General features: G+C 40.3%; 1 protein-coding gene and 1 long non-coding RNA gene across 2 annotated transcripts in view; one reads left to right on the top strand and one right to left on the bottom strand.

Annotated features, from left to right (window-relative positions):
• Positions 1 to 7,666: 7,666 nt before the first annotated feature.
• The window catches only part of LOC135407779 (uncharacterized), a 33,994-nt gene continuing 20,206 nt past the window's right edge, over positions 7,667 to 21,454 (bottom strand). The window contains exons 4-6 of the long non-coding RNA XR_010427024.1: positions 13,161 to 13,239; positions 11,686 to 11,851; positions 7,667 to 8,491 (exon numbers count right to left, since the gene is read on the bottom strand). This is a non-coding gene — a long non-coding RNA (uncharacterized LOC135407779). The remainder of the gene's footprint in view (positions 8,492 to 11,685; positions 11,852 to 13,160; positions 13,240 to 21,454) is intronic.
• Positions 14,550 to 20,726, top strand: LOC135407777 (cryptic protein-like). Its single transcript, XM_064643138.1, has 6 exons — positions 14,550 to 16,841; positions 16,987 to 17,036; positions 17,148 to 17,324; positions 18,131 to 18,245; positions 18,356 to 18,465; positions 20,284 to 20,726. The coding sequence occupies exons 1-6, from the start codon at positions 16,819 to 16,821 to the stop codon at positions 20,406 to 20,408; spliced, it is 600 nt and encodes a 199-aa protein (XP_064499208.1). The 5' UTR covers positions 14,550 to 16,818; the 3' UTR covers positions 20,409 to 20,726.

A 21,454-nucleotide genomic window follows, 5' to 3' on the forward strand; every position in this document is an offset into this window, starting at 1 on the left:
TGCTGAATTCTACTGCAACTAAAAACCCTTCCTATGGAACGTATAAATTTAAGCAGGTTATAAATAACAAGCTGGTTATCTACTTCACCCTTCCAATTACTTTTTCAGAGATCTGAGCTATTACACCAAAATAATAAATCCAGACAGATGTCATTAATTTCAGCTCTTAGGCTGAAAATCCAGAAAAGGAAGCAGAACTTGGGTCTTAAAATATATGAAAATTACACTGATTACAGTCTTAAGTCTTTGACCTTTTGAAGCATTGAACACTTACACCCACAGAATTAACAAGTGTTTCATAAATTTCTAGTTTCTGTGGTATTTTTTCATATTCCAAGGACAGCCCAAGAGTTTACTTCTACGAGAAGTTTGATGCTTATCCTTAGAAAGCAAGTACTAAGCGAGACCCTCAAAAAGCTCTAAGTCCACCCAAATGAATACATGAAAAATTCAGAAATTCAATTTTCTGAGGCAGGATTAAGGACAACACAATCCAGACAACACAGCACAGAGATCCGGGCTGCCAGTATATCCATTTACAGATTTCATCCTCAGTTACATGGAGACAGTTGAGATAAAAATACACACATTTGTCACCTCACAGCAAGTACAGATTTATGCCCCCCAGTTCTCTGTAGCCCATGGGACTTTTTAGTACATAGGAATATTGCTTCAAAATATTGGTTTACAAGATTAACCCACCCTCTTTGAGTTTAGTCTTTAGTTAGGTGGTGAGGACATTCTCCCCAGACCTAGAAGGCATGAGTTTAAATTGCCTTGGGATAGAATTCGTGTCTCACCTACTGTCTAAAATCCTGGTATAATTCTTATCAATAAAACATTATGAAAGGAGAGGGTGCACAAAAGTCCCACAGATCAAGTATTTTGAATCTGACAAAAGCAGATTTAAGCTGGGAAAGCTCTCTAAACTCTAAGTGTCACATAAAAGAGCAAATTAAGTAGAGTGTTAGAAGTCCCTCAGTACCAGCCACTATTTAAAAGGGCCAGGTATTTGTCCTTTTGTCTCACAGTTGTACAGTGTCTCATCCTGTTCCTATAGAAATGAAAAGAACCCAATCATTGCCTTAAAACTGGCCACAAAGAAAAGTCCAAAGCAGACACTTTGTTTTCCTGTGGCTTTAAATAATGTTATTACAGCTTCTTCTCCTTTTTGCAGCCCTGGCAGGTCCCAGATCCAGAGAGATCTGTTTGTATTGTTAGCACAGATTTTGTTATTTATGCAGGCATTTAACAGAAATATATTCAGGTCTTTTACTGCACCAAGGAAATCTTGGATGTTTCTCCATGCATGGCAGGAGCTACCTTGGTAGCCCCAGTAGATGAGCTGCTGAGGGAATATTGGCCAGAAGAGACATTCAAGTAATTCTTCCACAGTAATTGAACAGATACTTGTCCTGATTATGCAGTGAATATGAAGTCCACTGCCCTCTGATGAAAAAAAAGAGACATTTTCAATTCTATAAGGTAATAATTTTCATCTGACCCTGTCTGTACCTCACAATAAATACGAGGTTACCCAAGGCAATGTGCATTTTATATCCATCTAATTTGAACTCATTTAGGAAAAGAAGATATTATCAATCAACCCTGAAGTTTTTGGGGTCCCCACTTTCAGAGAAGCCTTTCAGGCTTAGAGTAAAATGCTTTACAAGGCACTGTCTGTGTTGAGCTGTGTGGGTGGGGAACCTGGCAACCTGGTGAATTCAGGTTTTTAAACTGAGTGTGAAGATTGTTACAATAAATGACAAGTTCTACAGATAAGATTTGGCAGAACAGACGAGGTTCAAGGTCTAAGAAAAGCATTTGCAAGATGTGCAAGGGTCAAGAGCTCTCTTACTTTCCTCCTGTCTTTGTGTTCATGATGAGGTCCCTCTCAGCTCAGACTGTCACTTCGGAGAAGTGGCCTCACAGATGAAGGAACAAGAAGAAAGTACAAACCACACCTCTCTTTGTCCTGCACTTTGTGCTCACTTTTCACTAACACAGTTGCCTAGAAAACAGCAGTCTGGTTTCAAAGAAGTTCCCAGGGCTTTGCAATTTGTTTCTGTTGCACTCTTCACTTCACTGATGGGAAAAAGAAAATATCCCTGGGCACATCCAAGTAATCTGTACACTGTGAAAGCAGAGTTTCACGGCTGGACTCAAATATAAGCTTTTCAAATTTGTAACAAGATATTTAAATTTTCTTCTTCCGCCTTTCCTCAGGATATTTGTCATCTTTTGTTTTGTCCAAACAACACCTTCAAAAGGAATAAAAAATTAAACGAAAAGTGCTAACTTCAAGCCTTTTTTTTTCTCTACTCTCTTTCAAATATCTAAATGCAAAATTGAGCTGAACCTGTATTTCAAAACTATTTTACTGCCGATAATGGCAAAACTCAGTGAGCATACATGCAAGAACAGTCACCACAACTGACAAACCTTTCATGGTGGGAGTGAAGAAGTAGAAGCCTGCAAAATAAACAAACTAATTAACAGGAGTTAGTTTTAAAATTCCACCTTCGGAAAGCACTATGATGTTAACAGAGGTTAACTCCGATCCAGAGGTCCTGCAGAAAAGGGAACTCATGGGATTTCCTTTCACTGCCTGCAGGCTTTACTTGAAGCCTTTTTTTTCTAAACTTCCAACCAAACATCACCCCCTTTTTTTCTCTAACAGCTTCTGTGAGTTTTCATTACTATTTCATCCTATATTTATCATGGTGATTTAAAGAAAAAAACCACATTTCTGAACCACAAAAGCTCAGAGCCTTTTTTTGCTTTTACAGTTTGTCATGTTCATGGCATAGCAAGTAAAAACCTAAGGTGTGCTGACTACAGACACCCACTGGAGCTGCATCCCCAGTACTCAGAGCATCATTCTTGGCTTTCCCCAAAAACACTGCCTATTATAATTCCAAGGTGAAGTCCCAGCATAAAGAGGGCACAACCTTGACCACCTTCTTCAAGCCAATTAGATGATAGAACTGCACATCCTTTACCTGCCCTAAAGCTGACAAAGAGACTGGTAAAAAATAACAGTTACCAGGTGGCATAAATTAATTTTTTAGATTTTCTGAATGGGGAAGGAAAGAAGGTTTTCAATGTTTTTTCAGCAAAAATCCAAACGTCTCCACTGTAACCTTACACTCCATCCACCTCCCCACTCCTGCATGTGGGAACCAGAAGAAAGAACTGGCAGCAGCAACAAGTTGAGAGCAACTAAAAAAATAAAGACCCTTTCTGGAAATTTGTCCCTGGATGTGACCTAGCCTTCATCGCTTTGGTTCATTGTGATTGCAATACCCTGCTTGCATCAAAGCCCTTCCCTTCCAGCCACAAATACAAACAGGTTGCAATGGTAGTTATTAAAAAGACATTAGATAGTTCTACTAGAATAAAATGAGTGAAATAAAAACCCACAACAGTTTAGTTGCAGTTGGTTTCTGTGGAAAGAATGAGCTTTGACTAACCCAGCTAAAAAGCTCTGCTTTGACTAAAAAGAATTTCTTTCTCAATTTGATGGTGCAGGAGAACCAACCTGCCAGGTTGCTTTGACAAAGAGAGTCTGCCCATAACCCATCTAATTGTGCATAGAGCAGGCTGAAACAGAGGGAATCCCAGGGCTGGGATATGTGTGCCCTGGATGGCCGACCTGCTCCGACGTCAGAAATGAAGAAGCTCAGAAATGGCCCAGATGCAGCCAAGAACTTCTGTCAGGTGTAAACACACAGCCTGAAAGACAGTATCCTACCTCCTTTGCACCCCGGATTTCTGCAGCCTTCCAGTAAAACAGTTAACTCTGTTGTAATATTTGAAAAACAAACCCAAACTTATTATGGAAATCATTGCAGTCAGTACAGGGCCCTTTACAGGCTTTTTTCCCCTACATTCTGATCCCAAAATGCACATGGAACTTTTTTTCCTTTACGTTGTCCCCCGTTCCCACTTTTTAGGCCATGGCAGATTTCTTAGCCACCAGTGTGAACGTGAGAGTAGAGAGTTAGAAAATACTTGCAATCAAGTGAAAGGGTAAGGTTACAGTGGGGACTGGGAAGAGAAGGGGAGACGTTTGGATTTTTGCTGAAAAAACATTGAAAACCTTCTTTCCTTCCCCATTCAGAAAATTTAAAAAATTAATTTATGCCACCTGGTAACTGTTATTTTTTACCAGTCTCTTTGTCAGCATTTACACAATAAAAAGCAGTCATTGGTCAATAACAGGATCAATAGTAGGCATTAAAGTTAAAGATATTACAATTGCCATAATTACATTCCAGACAGAGCTGTGCAGAAAATTGATTCCCTGTCCTGAAAAAGTTGAGATGTAAAACACACTCCTGCTTTGCATCAGAACAAAGCCAAGGCTTTACCTTCTTTCTTTTATTATTATTATTGTCTAAAAAAAAGGAAAAAGAATCTGAAAAACAAAAAACAGAGGAAGGCAGAAACAGATGAACAGAGACAGGTTTTGAAATAACTAATAGTCTTTTGGTTAGGTCACTAAAATTAGATTTTTGTGAAAGTCCCAGTCCATTCCTTAGGCTAGATCCAAAAAAGTAGGAATTCAAACCTAGGTCTTACAGATCCCAGCTGAGAGCTATGACTGTCAAGTTATTTTCCTTTTTTGAAGGTGAGTCCCTGTTCCTGAACAATACTCTGTCAAAACAACACATTTCCACAGCATCTCATTTGGAAATCAGGCCCTCTCCAATTTGTCACATTTCCAAAAAGCCACAGTTACAGGATTGCATGCTTATTGTCAGACTTGGGGAATGGTTGCCTGAAGCTATCTCTATGCAAGCCCAGAAATTCAACCTGGCATAAACACAGAGCACTTGATTTTTCTCCCTTTGTATCCAAAAATGAGTCTCTTTTTTTGCTAAATGGACGCTTGGGAATGGACATAATTTCTGAGAGAATGAAAACTTAACACAGACTAAGCTACACTGACAGTAGGACTCTGGTTTTTAAAAAATAAAGCCACTCCTTTTTTTTTTTATTTTTTGACAACAGACCATTTTTCAAGATGGTTGAGATTTTCCTGTCCTCTACTCCCTACTAGAAGTTTGATTTTCCTTTCAGGAAACCAACAATATTCCCATTTCCTCTTCTCCTTCCTTTAATCTCCACAGCATGCTTCACCTTCCTCTCAGGCTACTCAAGTATTTGGGAAGCTATGCTGTAAATCAGATGGGAGAAAGTGATCTAACTGAAAAATAAGCTCTGTTGCCAAATCTTTTATGCATCTGCCTCCCTTTTTTTTTTTTGGTAAAAAATTCACAGGCAGGTGTCTCTGTACAAGAGAGAAAGTTGAGCTGGAGTAGAAGCCAGGAGGATGCAGCTCAAAGTTTTACTGATCTCTAGGGTGGAGTCTTTTCATGCTCAGGCTGATCACTCCTTTACAGGCAACCTGAAGCTCACTTTCAATCCCTCACGTAAAACAGACAAACGAACTATATCCAGTGCATGTAATAGTACTACCTACAGATTACATGTTTTGTCACCTTGGAACATATACTATTTTCCATTCTCTTTCTACTCATCACTGAAGTGGTACAGTAGACCATGTGATTTGCCTTTTTTTCTTTTTTTTTTAAGTGCAATTTCTTCATCAGATGACTCTTATTGTCTAATATTACAAGCCAGTACTAAGAGTTGCTAGACTGAGACTTTCTGAGATGGCAATCTATGCACAGGGAGTCTTTTCACAGCTGGAGGAGAAGGGAGATATGCAAAGTCAGTAAAGCAGAAGGAAAAAACCCTTCAGGGGAATGCTGTAATACTAAATCCCTCAAAATATTTTCTGAGTATGCTTGGCATTCTGTCTTGTTGATGTAAATATATGTAAAAGTCTCCTGTTAGCTGGAATGTGACAGAGTGGATGTAAGGGAACTGATGTGGCACGGATCACTGAAAGAGCTGTTTCATATAAAATGAGATATTGCTCTGGGTCCTTTGATCTGCAGAGGGTTAGAGATGCCTCCCCAAAGCTCCTAATGCTGCAGAACTGTCAGCTGCTAATGAAGAGCTAGAGAGACAAGGCACAGGGTGATTCTGTGCACTGAGAACTGCTGCTCACCCTGAGCTCCAGCAAGCACAGGCACTCACCAACATCTGCCTGCCCTGTGAAATGTGGGAACACCCAGGAGAGGATAACTGGGATGAGGGGTACACAGCATTAAAATGTTAGCATTGAAAGGTTTACATTAATCTGCTTTCCCAGTAAATTGAAAGAATGAGTTCAAGGTGAGCAGGCATTTGAAGACTCCTGTGAGCTACTTCCAAAATGTCCAGTGTGGTCATCCACTCCTTTTTTTTCTGTCATTGCTTCTGGCACTATTTCCTTGTTTCTCTCAGATCTCCCAGAATGGTTCTGAGCATCCCCTTGGACAGGAAACAAGTGAGGCTCAGGTGAGGAAGTGTGTTAAAGCTGCAATGAAGGAACATCCCATTCGTCCCCAATGTCACAAACTTCTTGGTAAGGCAGGAAACATTTTAGTTTGTAGTTGCTCCTGCTGGAATCAAAAGCTTCCTTAACAATTTAGTTCTGTCTTTAGCTCAAAGTTCTTACTGTTCTTAAATTTCAACATCTTCAAAGCAGTTGCAGATTATATCTTGTTACTGAAGTGGGACTTATAGTCAACAAAAAGCATCTGTGTGCCTTAATTTTACACCTCACTTTCCTTCAGAGAGATGTAAAGACTGCTGTTTGAGGTTTGGGGTTGGTGGGGGGTTTTTTGATTGAGTTTTTGGTTGGTTGGCTGGGGCAAGACTGGAGAGAGAGAGAATAGAGAGATTCAGCCCAAGAGGAAGAAAAACAACCACGCTGAAGACCAGGCTTGTCAACTAGTAGAGGCGGTCGGTAGTTCACTGTTTTGACAAGTAGCTGTTCACTTCCCCACTTCTCCCTTGTTAAACTATGAAGCATGGAGTTACTGTAGGCACACTAACTCTGATTCCAACACAGGGCTAAAGAAGAGAACTGGCCCATCCTTGTGATTCAAACTCAGCTCTGCAGAACTCCAGCCAGCGCCTAAAGAGTTAACACAGCAGTGTTAACTTAGTTGTGGTACTTTTAGGGAAAACAAAAGCTTAACTGGAGGCTGTTCCTTCAGAGTAAAATGGCAGCAAAGACAAGACACATAAAATTATCATTGTATAATCACTCAAGGTCAGGCACATGTGGGCATTGGATCAGATCATTATGTGGGTGCTAAAATACATCCCAGAGAGGAATGCTGGAGTAAATATTCCTTACTGTAGCTCTGCATCTAAGCTGCAAATTCTCTTGCCAGATGTTTTACCGTGGTTTGTAGATGGCAACCATAATTTTGATATGAGCACACCAGACACAGGCATGTATTACAGATTTATCACTGTGGGATTGGTGGGCAGGGGTGCTTCAGTGGGATCAGCCCCAGCTGCTCAAGCACTGTCCCCAGCTAATACAACCCTTCCATATATCAAAGGGTGTATCATGATGATTTAGTTCCTTCACCTAGATCAGGGATTGTGTTTCTCTCCCACAGATGTCTGTGGCTTTACTCTTGTGAGCAGAATAGAATCTATTGTGCTGAATAGATTTAATCTATTACAAATACACACATAACCAGAAGAGGGACTGAGGAAGAAATTTTGTATCACTGGAGAAACATCAGCACAGTTTACTCAGAGAAGAAAAGCATTTTTGTCTTGTCAATTTTTATGTGCAGGAACGAAGGGCAGTTTTCCAAATGATAAACTATCCCAGGCACCTGGAAATCTGTGCTCCTGTAAAAACAGGAAGATTTAACAGAGAAGATGGTAGATTTTCACTTAAAGAGGAAGTTTATAAGTGTTCCCAGGGCAACCATTACGCACCAGTAGAAATGAATTAAGCCAGGCCAAGTTTCACCATAAATGTTAAACACATACTCATCTCAAGCTGTAAAGTCATCCCAAATTCACAGATATTTTCTCACTATCATTGCCTAGGATAAAGTTTACTGCTCACTAGAATTCCCCAGCTATTTCTTTTTCATCTTTAACCACACAAAACTACATTAACAAAATGCACACACACTGTGTTCTCATTTCAGGCCTCTATGTCTCTTAGAGACTCAGGATGTTGTGATAATCTATTAAACTGGCTCAATCTCCTCTTTTTTTTTTTTTTGCCCCTAAAGATGTTTACAAGCAAACACTACTGAAAAATCACCACATTTACAGAAGTTCTGTGTTCTTCTTCAGTCATTCAGGTATGCCATATTCAGACTAGCTGAGCACATGGATGAAAGTTTCATTTAAATACAGTCATATTAATTCAACCTTTTTGCAATGCTGCCCTCTATGTTTGATCTGTAAAAGGACCAAATTTAAATTAAGTAGTTGGAAACTTTAATCTTTTCTCTCCTCTATGAATGATGATCTGAATGATTCAGGCAGCACAACTGAGGAAACAAGTCTGTGAGAGGAGAAGTAAGGCAGGAAGCCGCAAAAATCAGCTTCTCTGAAAAAAAAAATAAGAAAAGAAAGGTTACATTTGCACTAACATGTGTATATTAGTGCAATGTGAAAATGCAGCTGGCATCCTGTCTTGTGCCCTTCATAATCCTTATTACCAAGAAAAACTGTGTTCCAGAAAAATCTTCTCTCAATTTACCATTCCTGGGTTCCAGAAATACCTCCTCAGAACATTTGATGTCATAGCAATGGCATCATTAGTATAACTGCTCACAATATGCCTTGTTAGGTGACCCAGACAATTTCTGCCCTCTTGCCATCAGAGAATTATACCAGCCATGGTCATGCCACAACCAATGGCACCACCACGCCAGTATTACATTCCTAACTTGAAGAGTAGCCAGAAAATTGGGTTTGCACAATGCATCTATCCACTCTCAACTAATGCCATCAAGCAGAGTTTGCCATCACTAATTATGTCACTCATAGCTGTTCCCTCTCACCATACAGCCATGTTTGAAAAAAAAAAGAGAAAACTTTACTGTTTGCATTCAGTAACAGACTATGGACCTGCACCAGTCACTTTTCTTTAAATTTGTAACCACTCTGCCCAAACCAAGAGGGAAAAGTGATGCCAGAAGGCTAATCATCAAGTTAAATGTATGGTGAGATGTGCTCTGTCTTTAAGAGCATGACTTAAAGTCTGAACAGATCCCACTTTTGCTTTCCCCCACATTAATTCTGCTGCCAGCACAGAGCCCTCCAGCACACTGGAGTCAACCATTGCTGAAATAGAGATGGCTCATTTTCTTCTGGAAGTCCATGAGTGACCTTAAAATAACCCTTTGTATTCCAGACTTTGCTTGTGGGATTTCTAGTTTGTTCCTTATCGTGGGATTTTTTTGTACTCTCAGAAGTTGGTTCACAGATTGTCACTAACACTCACAGTCTAGAAACTTTTCACAATTGCATTTCAGTATGGCAATGCTTGGATGAAGATACTGAAATTTGGCTTTGCAGCTTTTCCCAAACATCATCACATATGTCCTGTGTCTGGTGTACATACTCCTCACACATATCTCATCAGTGATACCCAGTTGTGCAAGGTGGCTTTTCTACTTGTGTGCATCATGCTGCTTACGCAGACAAGTAGGGGGGGAAAGGAAGGATGAAGCAAGACACCAAGGATCCTTTAGGATAATCTGACAGCTCACAACACATGGAAAGGTGCCCTGCCTTCAGTGTCTTGCTCTTTGCCACACATTCCCTCACCCCCTCACCCCCACTGGACCTCTTGCTCAGGTGCTTCAATTCATAAGCCAGAAAACTAGATCAGAAAAAAGACATGTAGGTTTATTCCAGGTTAACAAACGGATTCATCTCCATAAGAGGTCAAATGCCACTAAAGCCAATGCAAACCTCAGCATATGCTTGACTTGGGAATTAGCCTTCTAACACTGGCTCAGCTTTAATATGTAACTTCATCTTAAAGCAATGCCAGCATCCTTGGACAGCTTGAAGGTCAAATGCAGGATCTATGCAGGGTTTTCCATTCACAGCCCCCTGGGATATGTATCCCCATCCCTGGAATTAGGCTGTGGGATCCCCACTTCTTCTTCTGGGACTCCTTCCAGGCTGTCATGAAATTCCTAATTTGTATCTTGTTGTATAAACCCGGAAAACTTTCTGGGGTCATATCCTGCTGCAGCACTGTTAAAAAAGGGCTGAGCCACACTGCAGTGCTTCCAAATGAAAACAGTGGGGAAACAAACACCTGACAGCTATTCAACGTTTGAATTGCTTCTGCCTTTACTGCCAGAGTGAATCACTTGGCTGGGTAAAAATTTCACTCTGGTTTCAGCTGACAGCACCAGACAAGACTGCTGAGCCAGGTCAAAACAAGCCATTTAAACTCCAGCAATTGTGTTTTGTATATGGTAAAGACAGATTTCTAGGTAGATGCCTCTAAGGTAATTTTGCAAGAGAAATACAGTTTAAGTGCATGACTGCACTAATGCTGGGCCCACAAATGGGCCCCGTAATAAGACACTACAAGACTGCAGCCAAAAAAGAGCTCATTCCTAAACCTGAAGTGTTGAGACAACTTTCTGGATGGTGGACAAGATAAAAACACACATCTGATAGCATTATGAAGAGAAGTGCATTCAGCCAAAAATGTAGAGCACAGCACCACTAACATCACAAAAATAATTCCTGGCTCTCGGCAGAGCCCATGGTAGTCAAAAGCTTCATTTTTTCGAACTTCAAAATAAATAATTGTGCAAAATTTCCCTCAGTACTTTCTTTTTCTTCAATAAAATACCAAAAATAGATATTCAAAAAAGAAGCATAAAAGTTTCAATCTTGAAGTCTTTTGGTGTTAGCATTTATTCATTTGCCAAAAGACCTTTCCCTCAGAGGAAGATAATTGGGATTTTATCACTTCCCACGTACATTGGCAGATTTTTTTTTAATTTTCTTTTTTTCTGTACACATGTACTACTTCCATATTCATTACAAAACATTTACATCATCATATTGATTTTTTTAATCATCTTTAATGACTAACCATTGGATTCAGAGAAAGAAAAACCTTCAGAATGCTCTGTTACGAGGCTGGGTTTATTCTATAAATTTGTGTCAGGCCGTAACAGAGCATTACATCTTTGTATGACATCTGTGTAAGGTTCCCTTTCCAAGGGAGTGTTGTAGCTGTTTCCTTCCATTTGGTAATATTGCTCCCATCTCATTTGTACTAAACTTCATCCATATGTTGTCAGAGAGATGTGGGATGACTGCTCTACTCCACTGTATATAATGCTAATAGGATGAAAGCATTGAAGGTGGCATCATTATCATCTGGATATATTACCTGTGGTTTATTTCCTGGGGAAGGGAAGAACAATATCAATATAGGAACTGAAATCTATTTACAGATTCCACAGTCAATTTAATCTGGCATAAATTAGCTCTGCCACAGAAAGGGGCTGCTTGTCACACAGCCATGGCTGCTTATCCCTGCCTTCTGTTTCTGCCAGCCCTGGAGCTCATGAGGCAAATCCACATCAGTGAACTAATTCAACTGAAAAATAATTTTTTTTTTTTTCCTTTTCCAAGCTGAGTTTTCCATTCAGATAAACTCCCTGCCCCATCTCATTCATGGCTGCACAAACAGCAATGACAGTGTGAGGGAGATAATACAAACAGATAACCCATGGTGTAAGACAGCCTGGGACTCACCCTTTTAGCAGCAGCAGCCATTTATCCTGTTTAAGCTGATCCTGGACCTGTGACATTAGTTATAATGGTGCCAGTCACTGCATGGATTCTCTCATTTTCCTCTATGTCACTTCCTCAAGTCAGTTAGTGGCTGATTCCAAATAAACCAATGTAAGCCACCCTTAACCTGGTGTGAAGAAAAGCTGTTTGGGTTATTTATCCTGTTCATTCATATGTGGAAATGGAGAGGCAACATCAGCAACCTCCACATGATCCTATAGGAAATTCCTGGCAGTGATAAGAGCTGGATTAACCAGTGTCTGTTGAGAATAGTTCTGTGACACCATAAAAATCATTCCACCCAACTGTGCTGAAGTTCTGCACAGTCTTCAGAAAGCAAGGGTAGCTGTCACAAATCCTTATAGCAAGCTGTAGACCACAAAAAACAAATAAAAATCTCAGGCTGGCTAGTATTAGGTCTTTCCATCAAGTATTCTTAATATTTTATGAGTTAAAAGCATATTCTGAGAGGTTCCAGTCTAGATTGCCTAGGGTCTGCCCTTTCCTCAGAAAACTCTGTGTCACCCTGACTGAGAGGTTTTGTTCATAAAATTCTATATTTCCAATATTTCAATAAATGCCCCGGGGGGGGGAGGTGTTCATTGCTTTTCATTATTTTCCATAATGTTCTGCATAACTGCTCAGTGTGGTTAGAGATCTAGTCCTAATCCTAAAATGGAATTTTGGAACCTAAAGCTTTCTAGTCAGCAGATATCTTGGCTGCACTGACTATAGTTGAGCTAATCCAGAAGAGGCTTTCAGAACAGTTCCCAGAAAGCTAAAGACATTCACACTTTCTTCATCCTTGCTTCTGATTTTTCCAATGTTCCAGTCCTTAGGCATCTGTTGATCCTGAAGCTTTAAGAAATACGGAATATTTACACAGGAATACAGTTGGTATGAAAAAGTAATATACCAAAACCAAAAAAAAAAGCATTATCCACACTTCATGTCTCAGTGTAGTGGTTCATTTGGGTGTCAGGAGAGTGCCACAGACCCACAGTTCCCTGGGTGAGCATGAGAATAATTATGAGAACTAATTAAAAATAACAAAAATAATAAAAATAATAATAACAATAATAAAAATTAAATAAAACTAATAAAAAATAAATAATAAAAAATGAGAACTAATAAAATAGCACCACATTTTCCTACCACACTTACCCGTAGAGGCTACTTGGTCTGCTGTCAGAACTCACAGCGCTGAAGACCCCTAATTAATGTTTAGCCATCTCCTGTGTACACAGGGCTTGATTGAAATGCTCAGGACCAGCACTTCTGTTGGCTCCACTCTTATCTTACCCGAAGCTGATAAAGGGAGTGCTTCTACCCTTCCTGCAGCTCCTCACAGATCCCTGGGCAAAAGCAATCACTCTCTGGCAGATTCTGTCAACAACGAACAACAGCACTTTTCCGCAGTGTCACACCAATCTCACCTCGATATGCAGTCAGGCAGCAGCAGCATCCGAGCAATTTACTCTGCTCCCATTCCTATGCCGTGCCTGGATGGTGAGGCTACAGGGAGAAGGAAGAAACAAGGTATAAAAAGCAGTTTACCAACTGCTTTACAGTTCCCCAGGTTGTTAGGTGGCTTCTGATCCTAAACAAATGGCACAGAGTGTGAAAATTGATCCGGTATTTCTTTGCCAGCATCCCCATTTTGAAAATTACCTCCAGTATAGGGATGGGAATTTGATACCCCAGAAAAGATCTCCATGAGAACTACAGTGACACTGCACTTTGTAAAAAAAAAAAAAAACAAAAAAAAAAAAACATTGTGTGATGTTTTTGTGTTTACTTATGTCTGTTTAATTTGTTTTCTGCCTTCGATTTATGGAAAGGGGAAAAGCAACATGCTAAGTACTAAATGCCAACATTTCAACATCTGAATATTGTAACTTAAAGTGATACTATGAGTTAGACCAGAATAAAAATTAATATTTTGTTTCCTATATACTAACAACAAAAAAAAAAAAGAACAATTGTAACTACAGCTATTCCTTTTAAACTCTAAATACTGCTCCCATTATATAATTAGAGAACTCAAATGAAAACAACAGTTATTTGGATTGTAAACATTTTCCAAAAGTAAGCACTTTTCACGTGTTGATAACACATACATGTTTAGTCAATACATGCAAAAATGACATTCCTTTTATTTGTATGAAACGTTTTTCAGTCCTAATTCAGAACAGCGTCTGTTGTTACAAAAGTACTTTAAAATATGTGATAGGTTTCAAGCAAGCACCTAAACCTTAACTTAAACCTTAGTTTAGAAGTCCTTGTCAATCTCAGCCGGTGGAGGCACTCAGCATAATGGGGAGAGTAATCTATCTCTTCAAAATTTTTACTGTTTAAGATAGGAAAACCAAAATCCCCTCCTGAATTAACATGCAATTTTTATGGTAACAACTTTTCTATTAAATATCTTACCCCCAAGTGTTGGCATAAAAGTTCTTCTAGTGTTGATTTAGCTGAATTGCCCACAAATTTACATCACAGACACTCAGTCCTGAAAGACATGGTACTTTGATACAAGTCTAGGACAAGAATAGCTTCACCTAAATTAGTTTAAATTAGTAACAAACATAAAACACACCATGAAACAAGATGCCATGAAGTTAAAGAGTCAGCCTGTACCTACAAGAAAAAAGTTGAGCTTAGATCAGTTGGAGTCAATAGTTCTACCAGCACTGGCAATGTCTTATCCACCAAGTCTGATGTACCCCTGCAGAGTTTATTGAGTACCTCAGCACTCTCTATATCCATTGTCACCAGTTCTCCTCTCTCATTTGTCAGAGAGGGGGGTATACTCTCATTTCTGACTCCAACCCCACACAACCTGTCCTCTGCCCAGGTCACCTGTCCCTGCTTCTACCAGTCGTGCATTTCCTTCTCACTTCTCAGTTTCAGGAGCAAATCTTTGCTTAGCCATGCTGGTTTCCAGGCTGTCTTGCTTGATTTCCTATGCTAAGAAAACTATGCCTTAAGCAGATGCCAGGTCTGGTCAGTTCCTCTGTTCCCAGTTTCCCTGGGGGATCTCATCCACTGATTCTTCTAACAGCTGGAATTCATCCTTTCAAAGTCCAAGGTCCTGACTTTGCTCTTTGCCAGGCCTCTGTTCCTTGAGATCATGAACTCTGTCAGGGTCCAGTCACCACAACCCAGGCTGCTCCAACATTAACCCTTCTAATGAGCTCATTAAAATGAACACCAGATCCAGTAACACTTCTGGTTGGTTTGCCCAGCGCCTGGACCAAGGAGTTGTCCCAGATGCAGTCTAGGGAGCTCCTGGATTGCCTGCCAGCTGGCTATGTTGCTTTCCCAGGAGACATCCATGTCATTCCATCAGAATGGGAGCTCGCAAGCACAATAATCCTGGAGCTGAAGCAAGAGGTCTCTTCAGCAGCTTCCCCTGATTAGACATCCTGCAGCAGACCCCAGCCACACGGTGTCTTTTGTTGGTCCTGTCCTTGATTTTTACCCACAGGCTCTCAACCTTCTCGTGGCTGTTTCTCAGAGGCAGCTCTTCACAATCCATCTGTTCCTTTACACAGAGCATTCCCCCACCCCTTCTTCCCAGCCTCTCTCTTCTGGAAAGCTTACAGCCCTGGATTGCAGTGCTCCAGTTGTGTGTCCCACCATGTTTCCATGATAGCAGTTAGGTCATAGGTTCCTAATTGTACCATGGTTTCCATCTTCTCTTACTAGTTGCCCGTGTTGCATGCAGTGGTGTAAGAGAATATGTCCTCAGAACACCCTCCATCTGCTTCAGTGCCAAGAGTGTGACTTTAATCAGCACAGCTCTCTTTGTAAATTAACCCAGCCTTTGTACCAAATTGGATGAGAAACGATCACAGTTCAGATGGAGCAAATCTGACAAATGACAGCCATGGGGAGTCACAAACCAGGAGAAGGTAATGTCTTTAGTCAGTGCAGCCATTTCTTCCGTGGAGGTCTGATCCCTGTGTCTGATGTGATCATGTATCTAGCCAAGATGTAACTTGTACTAGCTTTGTTTGCACTGGCACAGTGAAAGCATCCCTTCTTCACGTCCTTCCCTCCCACCAAAAAAAAGACAAAACAAGCTGTATTGCTGTAGTTCCCTGTCACAACTTAAGTACAGGCCACATGCACTTTGGGGTACAGGCCATCTGAGAAAAGGCTGCCCAGAGCTGCTCTTTTAGCACTGCCCAGAGGCAGGTCCTTTTGCTGATGCCACTGAGTCATAGTAAAGTCGTGTGAGTGGTCTTAGCCCATTGCACTGCACATGATAAATCACATGTAGGTATCTGCTGATACTGCATGAACTCAGACTAGGAATACTCAGGCTAGGAATACTCACTCATGGATCTAATTTTACTAACAGTAAAAAAAGTTTCAAAAAACGTCTCAGAAGGTTATTAACAGCTCATGTGAGACAGCAACCTTCTGTCAAGAACCTCATATTGCTTTTTGTAGTACCAGGCTCTAAGGATCTGTGCTGCAAAGTGGTACAATCTCATAAAGCAGGCCCCCGGTGGAAAACCCTGGCAAAGACAAGGCTCGTAGGTAGAGCAGGCCTTTTAACCTTCATTATATATACCTGCTGCAGTTTCTTATACTATACACATTATATATACCTACTGCAGTTCTGCAGAACAGTGGTTTTTCTGTTTTGGTTGGGGGTTTTGTTTTTGTTTTTTTTTCCCACGCAGTATGAGGCGGCTCAAAGTCCTTTATGTCAAGAAATAAGCTGGAGCTGAGTCCCTCCTGCCTTGGGCTGCTCGTTGTGCTCACGGGCACTTAACTCTGCTCCCACCCAGCAGTGGATGCCCCCACTTTGCTCCACCCTCCAGGGGCTGGCTAGGGAGTCCCAGCTCGCCGGGATGGTCCGTCCCTGCCCGCCAGGACCGCGGTGAGGGCTCAGCTGCGGACTGTGCCCTTGGGACTCCTGGTGTGAGCTGGATAGCAAGAGAAAAGTTTCCTCCATCCCGCTTTCTCCTTCTGTTGCCGTGTATGGTGTGAGGACAGCCTGCAGGAGGGGGCTCAGGACACCTTCCTCCTGCCGAAGCTTTCCCGGAGGACCTCGAGGGAATTTCAAGCTGCAGGAAAATGTACTGTGAAAGTCACGTTAGGTAAGTTCACCCCGAGCTGCCGGCGGACCTTCTCCAGCCAGGGGTGCTTTTTCCTTTAGTCTTTGAAAAGTTCGCGCACCCACCTTCGTTTTAGTGTTTGTCTTGTTGGTACGTATTTATTTCAGTTCATGGGGGTTTTTTGCAGAGTTCTGTTCACTGTGACGCTGGTCTGGCAGGCCATTCATTTAGGAAAAGGTAAGGGAAGCTTCGTGTTTCTCACCGCCCCGTCGTGTTCCCCTTGCACATTTAGCCTGTGTATTTCTTTATTAAAAGAAATTCCCTTCCATATTTGCACTTCTTGTCAAGGCCGTGGTAAAGAAGAAAGTGAAGAAGATGTGAAAAGTCTCAATGCTACAGCTCAAAAGCAGCAGCCCAAGAACGAAGGGATTTTTATAAATGCACTCAATGACATGAATCAGAGCTATGAAAGCAGAAAGCAACAGAGTTCCAGGTCATTGGTACCTTTCACTGGAATTACAGAGAGTAGGTAACATTATTTATGTAAACAATTCGCAAAATTACTTTTTATAAAACTGTTGTCCTAGAATTTTCCAGCCTGTTGGTTTTCCGTGGTCGCTCAGGAAATGGTGATCAAAATTTAAGGTAGAACTAAGGACTTCTCACTTGCAAAATGTGCTAATGAAAAGGGAATGATACCAAGAATCAGTAGCATAGACAAAAGTATCTGAAATCTCGTAACATTCTGTTCATTTGTTCAAATTAACTAGAATTCATGATAATAAAAAAGTTACTTTAAAAAAAAAAAGTTTGAGCTGCATGAAAGCAACAGTACTAACAGGGGGGGAAAAATGTAGTCGGTTTCCTCCCACATATATTAAGTTTTATACTGGTGCTCAGTCCCAGGAGTCTGAGAAAGGCTGAAGGGAGCGTTCCACCCTCCTCTCAAAATTAAATAACAAAGCATCCTTTATTCAAAAATAAGCATCGCTTTCCAGTAACTGCCTCATTTCTTAGTGTGATTGAAACCTCTGTCTGTCAAAGTGAAATATTTCACCCGAGTACATGATGCTGCTACAGGATTGCCAGGCGTTGCTCCTTCACCATCCTGTAATCCCTGGTAGTTTGTTTCTAATCCTTAACTAAACAAACTGGGTTTAGCTGAACAAACACTCCTAACAGGCATATAATTTTATTGTCTCTAAAAACAATAAAACCAGATATCCTTCGGCTACTTTGGCAACTGGAGAGACCTGAGGTGGAAAGGCGAGGAAAAGGTGAGGTTCAGAGCCCCTGAGATGCTTGTTAACATCTGTAATACTGTCTTGCAGGTAAAAAACTGAGCAGACACTGCTGCCAAAACGGAGGGACCTGTATTTTAGGGACTTTCTGTGCCTGCCTAAAGCATTTCACTGGCAGATACTGCGAACACGACGAGCGGCAAAGGTAAAAAAAAAAAAAAATCAGACCATAATAGAAGGAAAAGTGAACGAGATGCTCTGGATAGTTGTTTTTGGAATCAGGCATGTACCAAATGTCTCCCTTGTCGTTGGCAGCAACTGCGGCAGCATCGCCCACGGCGCCTGGGTGCTGAAGGGCTGCTGGTTGTGCCGCTGCGGCTACGGGACCCTGAACTGCCTGTCGGAAATAATGCGGGATAACTGCGGTAAGAAATGGCATCAAATCAAACATTTTTGTCTCGTGGGTGATAGAATTGCCTTCTGCAAGGAGGCATCGGAGGATGCTGTGTGTGTGCTCTGTTCAGACTTCTACAGTGGGCTGCTTTGCTTCAGAGAGTGCATTAGTGAAGCAGTGAACAGCACAGCTGTTGCCTGCATAGTGCATCATGTTAAATACTTTCAGATCTTTATAATTCTGTGAAGTAGGAAACTTTCCGCCGCTCTAATTGAAAATTACAGAGATTAAATATTTCTCCACTCTGCAAAATCTGCACATCTACGGCTTCTCATTTAACCACATCCAAGCATACAAAATATGTTTCTTAGATAAGGAAAGAAAAAAAACGGTAATGGTAAATTGGTGTGGTGTAAGTAAAAACCGTATTAGATTAGAGAAACAAGTTGTGAAAACTTTCATGTTCTCACATAAACTACTTAAAACACATAATTATCAATCATAACCAAATTACAAAATTAGTCTGAACCTTATTTTAAGATCTGTATCTTCATAATGTTCATATACAGAGTTCTAAGACAGAGCACACTTCACGCAAAAAAACATGTAGCCATGTCCTGATCAGTGTAAAGTAGCGCCATCCAGTCTCCTGAAAACCACTGTATTTGTCTTTCTACATCAGCCTGTGAAAATCCTTGAATAAATGGATGAATATTTTTCAATCAGCTAGAATAAAGATTTAAAGATTTGCTTTAACAGGTATTATTTTCCGTGCAGAACTGGCTACTTTGATCCAGATTGTTTTCAATACTCTTGAGATGACTAATGAGGGTTTAACAATATTTCCACTTCAGTGGCAAAATCAGTGTGAAATATTCTTGCCCTTTCCACCCATCATGTCTTAATCCCGTCTTGTGCTTTCCTTCAGTTGTGCCAATATCACTGGTTAGCAGGGTGAGAAAACAACAGACCTAAAGAGTTTCAAGATTCAGTTGCACCCCGATGAACTGGCAGCCTCTTATTTCCTGACCAGATTCCTACCTGAGTAGCAGTGTCTTGAACCTATGACTCCTGAGTTATGCCACCAACTCAAATGTAAATGCAAATTTTAAAATATCGGGTGACATTCCTATCCTTGCAACCCCAGACAAAAACAAAAAAACAAAAACCAAAAATTAAAACCCACCACCAGAACCACTTTTTCCTTGAGGTTGTCTATACTGAGCAATTACATGTAGCACACAGCTCCCTCATTAAACTCTTCGAAGAGTTGAATGCTTGGGTGTTCACCTTTGAATCAGCCCTATTGTTTCCCATTAAAGGAGCAAAAGACATAATGGGCCTCCCCACGCTCAGTAAAAGCAGTCTGCTGCTTACTACTCTTGAGCTCAGCTTAAAGAAGACAATGAAAGGTGTCAGTGAAGAATCCTCTGAGCAGCGACTCGGTGGCTTTCACGTTAAGGAGGGTCTGGCTTTCTGCTTGTGCTGCAAGTGAAGTCCCCTCCTGTTAAAGGAAGGGTTAAAAGCTGACATTCAGGCTTGAGTGCATACCTCTTGTGAAGTTCTTCCTCTTGCTTTTGCTTGGTATTTACTTTTGATTATTCTGAGATTAATGCCTGCAAGAGCTGATAAATGCTATCAGTTGCTCCTCAAACGATCATTGATGGGACATCTATTTACATCTCTCTCCTGAGAATAGTCCCTTTGATTGGCTTTAACAGCTGATACCTTTAACTTAAGTACCTGCGAGATGTCAGAGGACTTTTCAAGTATGTTGAAAGTCTTTTGTTTTCAAATTTACATATTTATTTATTAACCATCTTATTTTCTCGATTTTTTTTTTCCCCAGAACTGAAATCAGAAAAGGAGGAAATTACCAGACTGTATTCTAATGGGTTAAGATTACAGCAAACAGTGTTTGCAGTTGCTTGCCTGCTCACCATCTTTCTGGAGTTCTGCTGCTGGCAGTTGTGAAACTGGACAAGGGGATATATATGAGGGTTGATGTAACCCTCACCATGTCATACAATTTTCTTTTTCTATGAGCTACAGAAGACTCTTCTACCTACATGTTGGAGACATATTAAGATATATTCACGCTGAAATGCTTGGATTATTAGAAATTCAGATTATATAAATATGAAATATTTATTATTATATTATTATATTATTACGGCTATCGATGTCTGATTCTAATGATTCTTTATTTCTAAAATACTCTTCTTCCAGTGGAAGCAAACACCCCTTCAATGTTCTATGCCTTAAGTATTGTAACTTATAGTAATTTCTTTTGTACACGTATTTTAACAAATACAGCTGTACAAGTATTTTAACAAATAAAGCTGATTTCATCCCTGAAAAGCCTTATGTTAAGCTTTACTTAAACTTGAAAACTTGCCTGCCATTTGTCATTCTATTGTATGCTGTAAGAAAAGGGCAGGGTGGAACAAACCATCAGAAATTTAAAGAGATAAAGAGGGTTTTAAGCATAGATATCTTGAAAACCCTAATATGGAGAAGAACTGTAAAGGTTACATAGTCTTTCAGGTTTTATTATTAATTTATTATAACTTAATTGTACATATGCACAACCTTAGGCAGGAATCATGTAGCTGATGGTTATTTGTCTTTTGGGGATTTATTTCACACCCTAGAAATATCAGCTCCTCTTTTCTTTTTCAAAAGGACAGCAAAAAGCAACTTCATTTAACTTTTTCTAAAACAAAGCTGTCTTGATTTATGTATCATTTAAATATGACTGTTTCTAGGCTGTAAAATACAAAATGCTTAGTCATGTAAATGCATCTTCATGCACATTTATAAAACACCAGAAGCAGGTTTGTTTTGAAAAAGTTGCAAAGAGAAGCCTAAAATGTACCTTTATCCCTTTAGAGTGGAGCTACCACATAGAAACAATCAAATTCATAATTTTGTTGACTAGAAAGACATTTTTGATGAAGAAAAACCTTAACGTCTTTTAAAAGTTCAATGTATTTAATTCTTAAAAGTTTTAATTGATT

The sequence above is a fragment of the Pseudopipra pipra genome, chromosome Z (assembly GCF_036250125.1).
Source record: "Pseudopipra pipra isolate bDixPip1 chromosome Z, bDixPip1.hap1, whole genome shotgun sequence".
Classification (NCBI taxonomy): domain Eukaryota; kingdom Metazoa; phylum Chordata; class Aves; order Passeriformes; family Pipridae; genus Pseudopipra; species Pseudopipra pipra.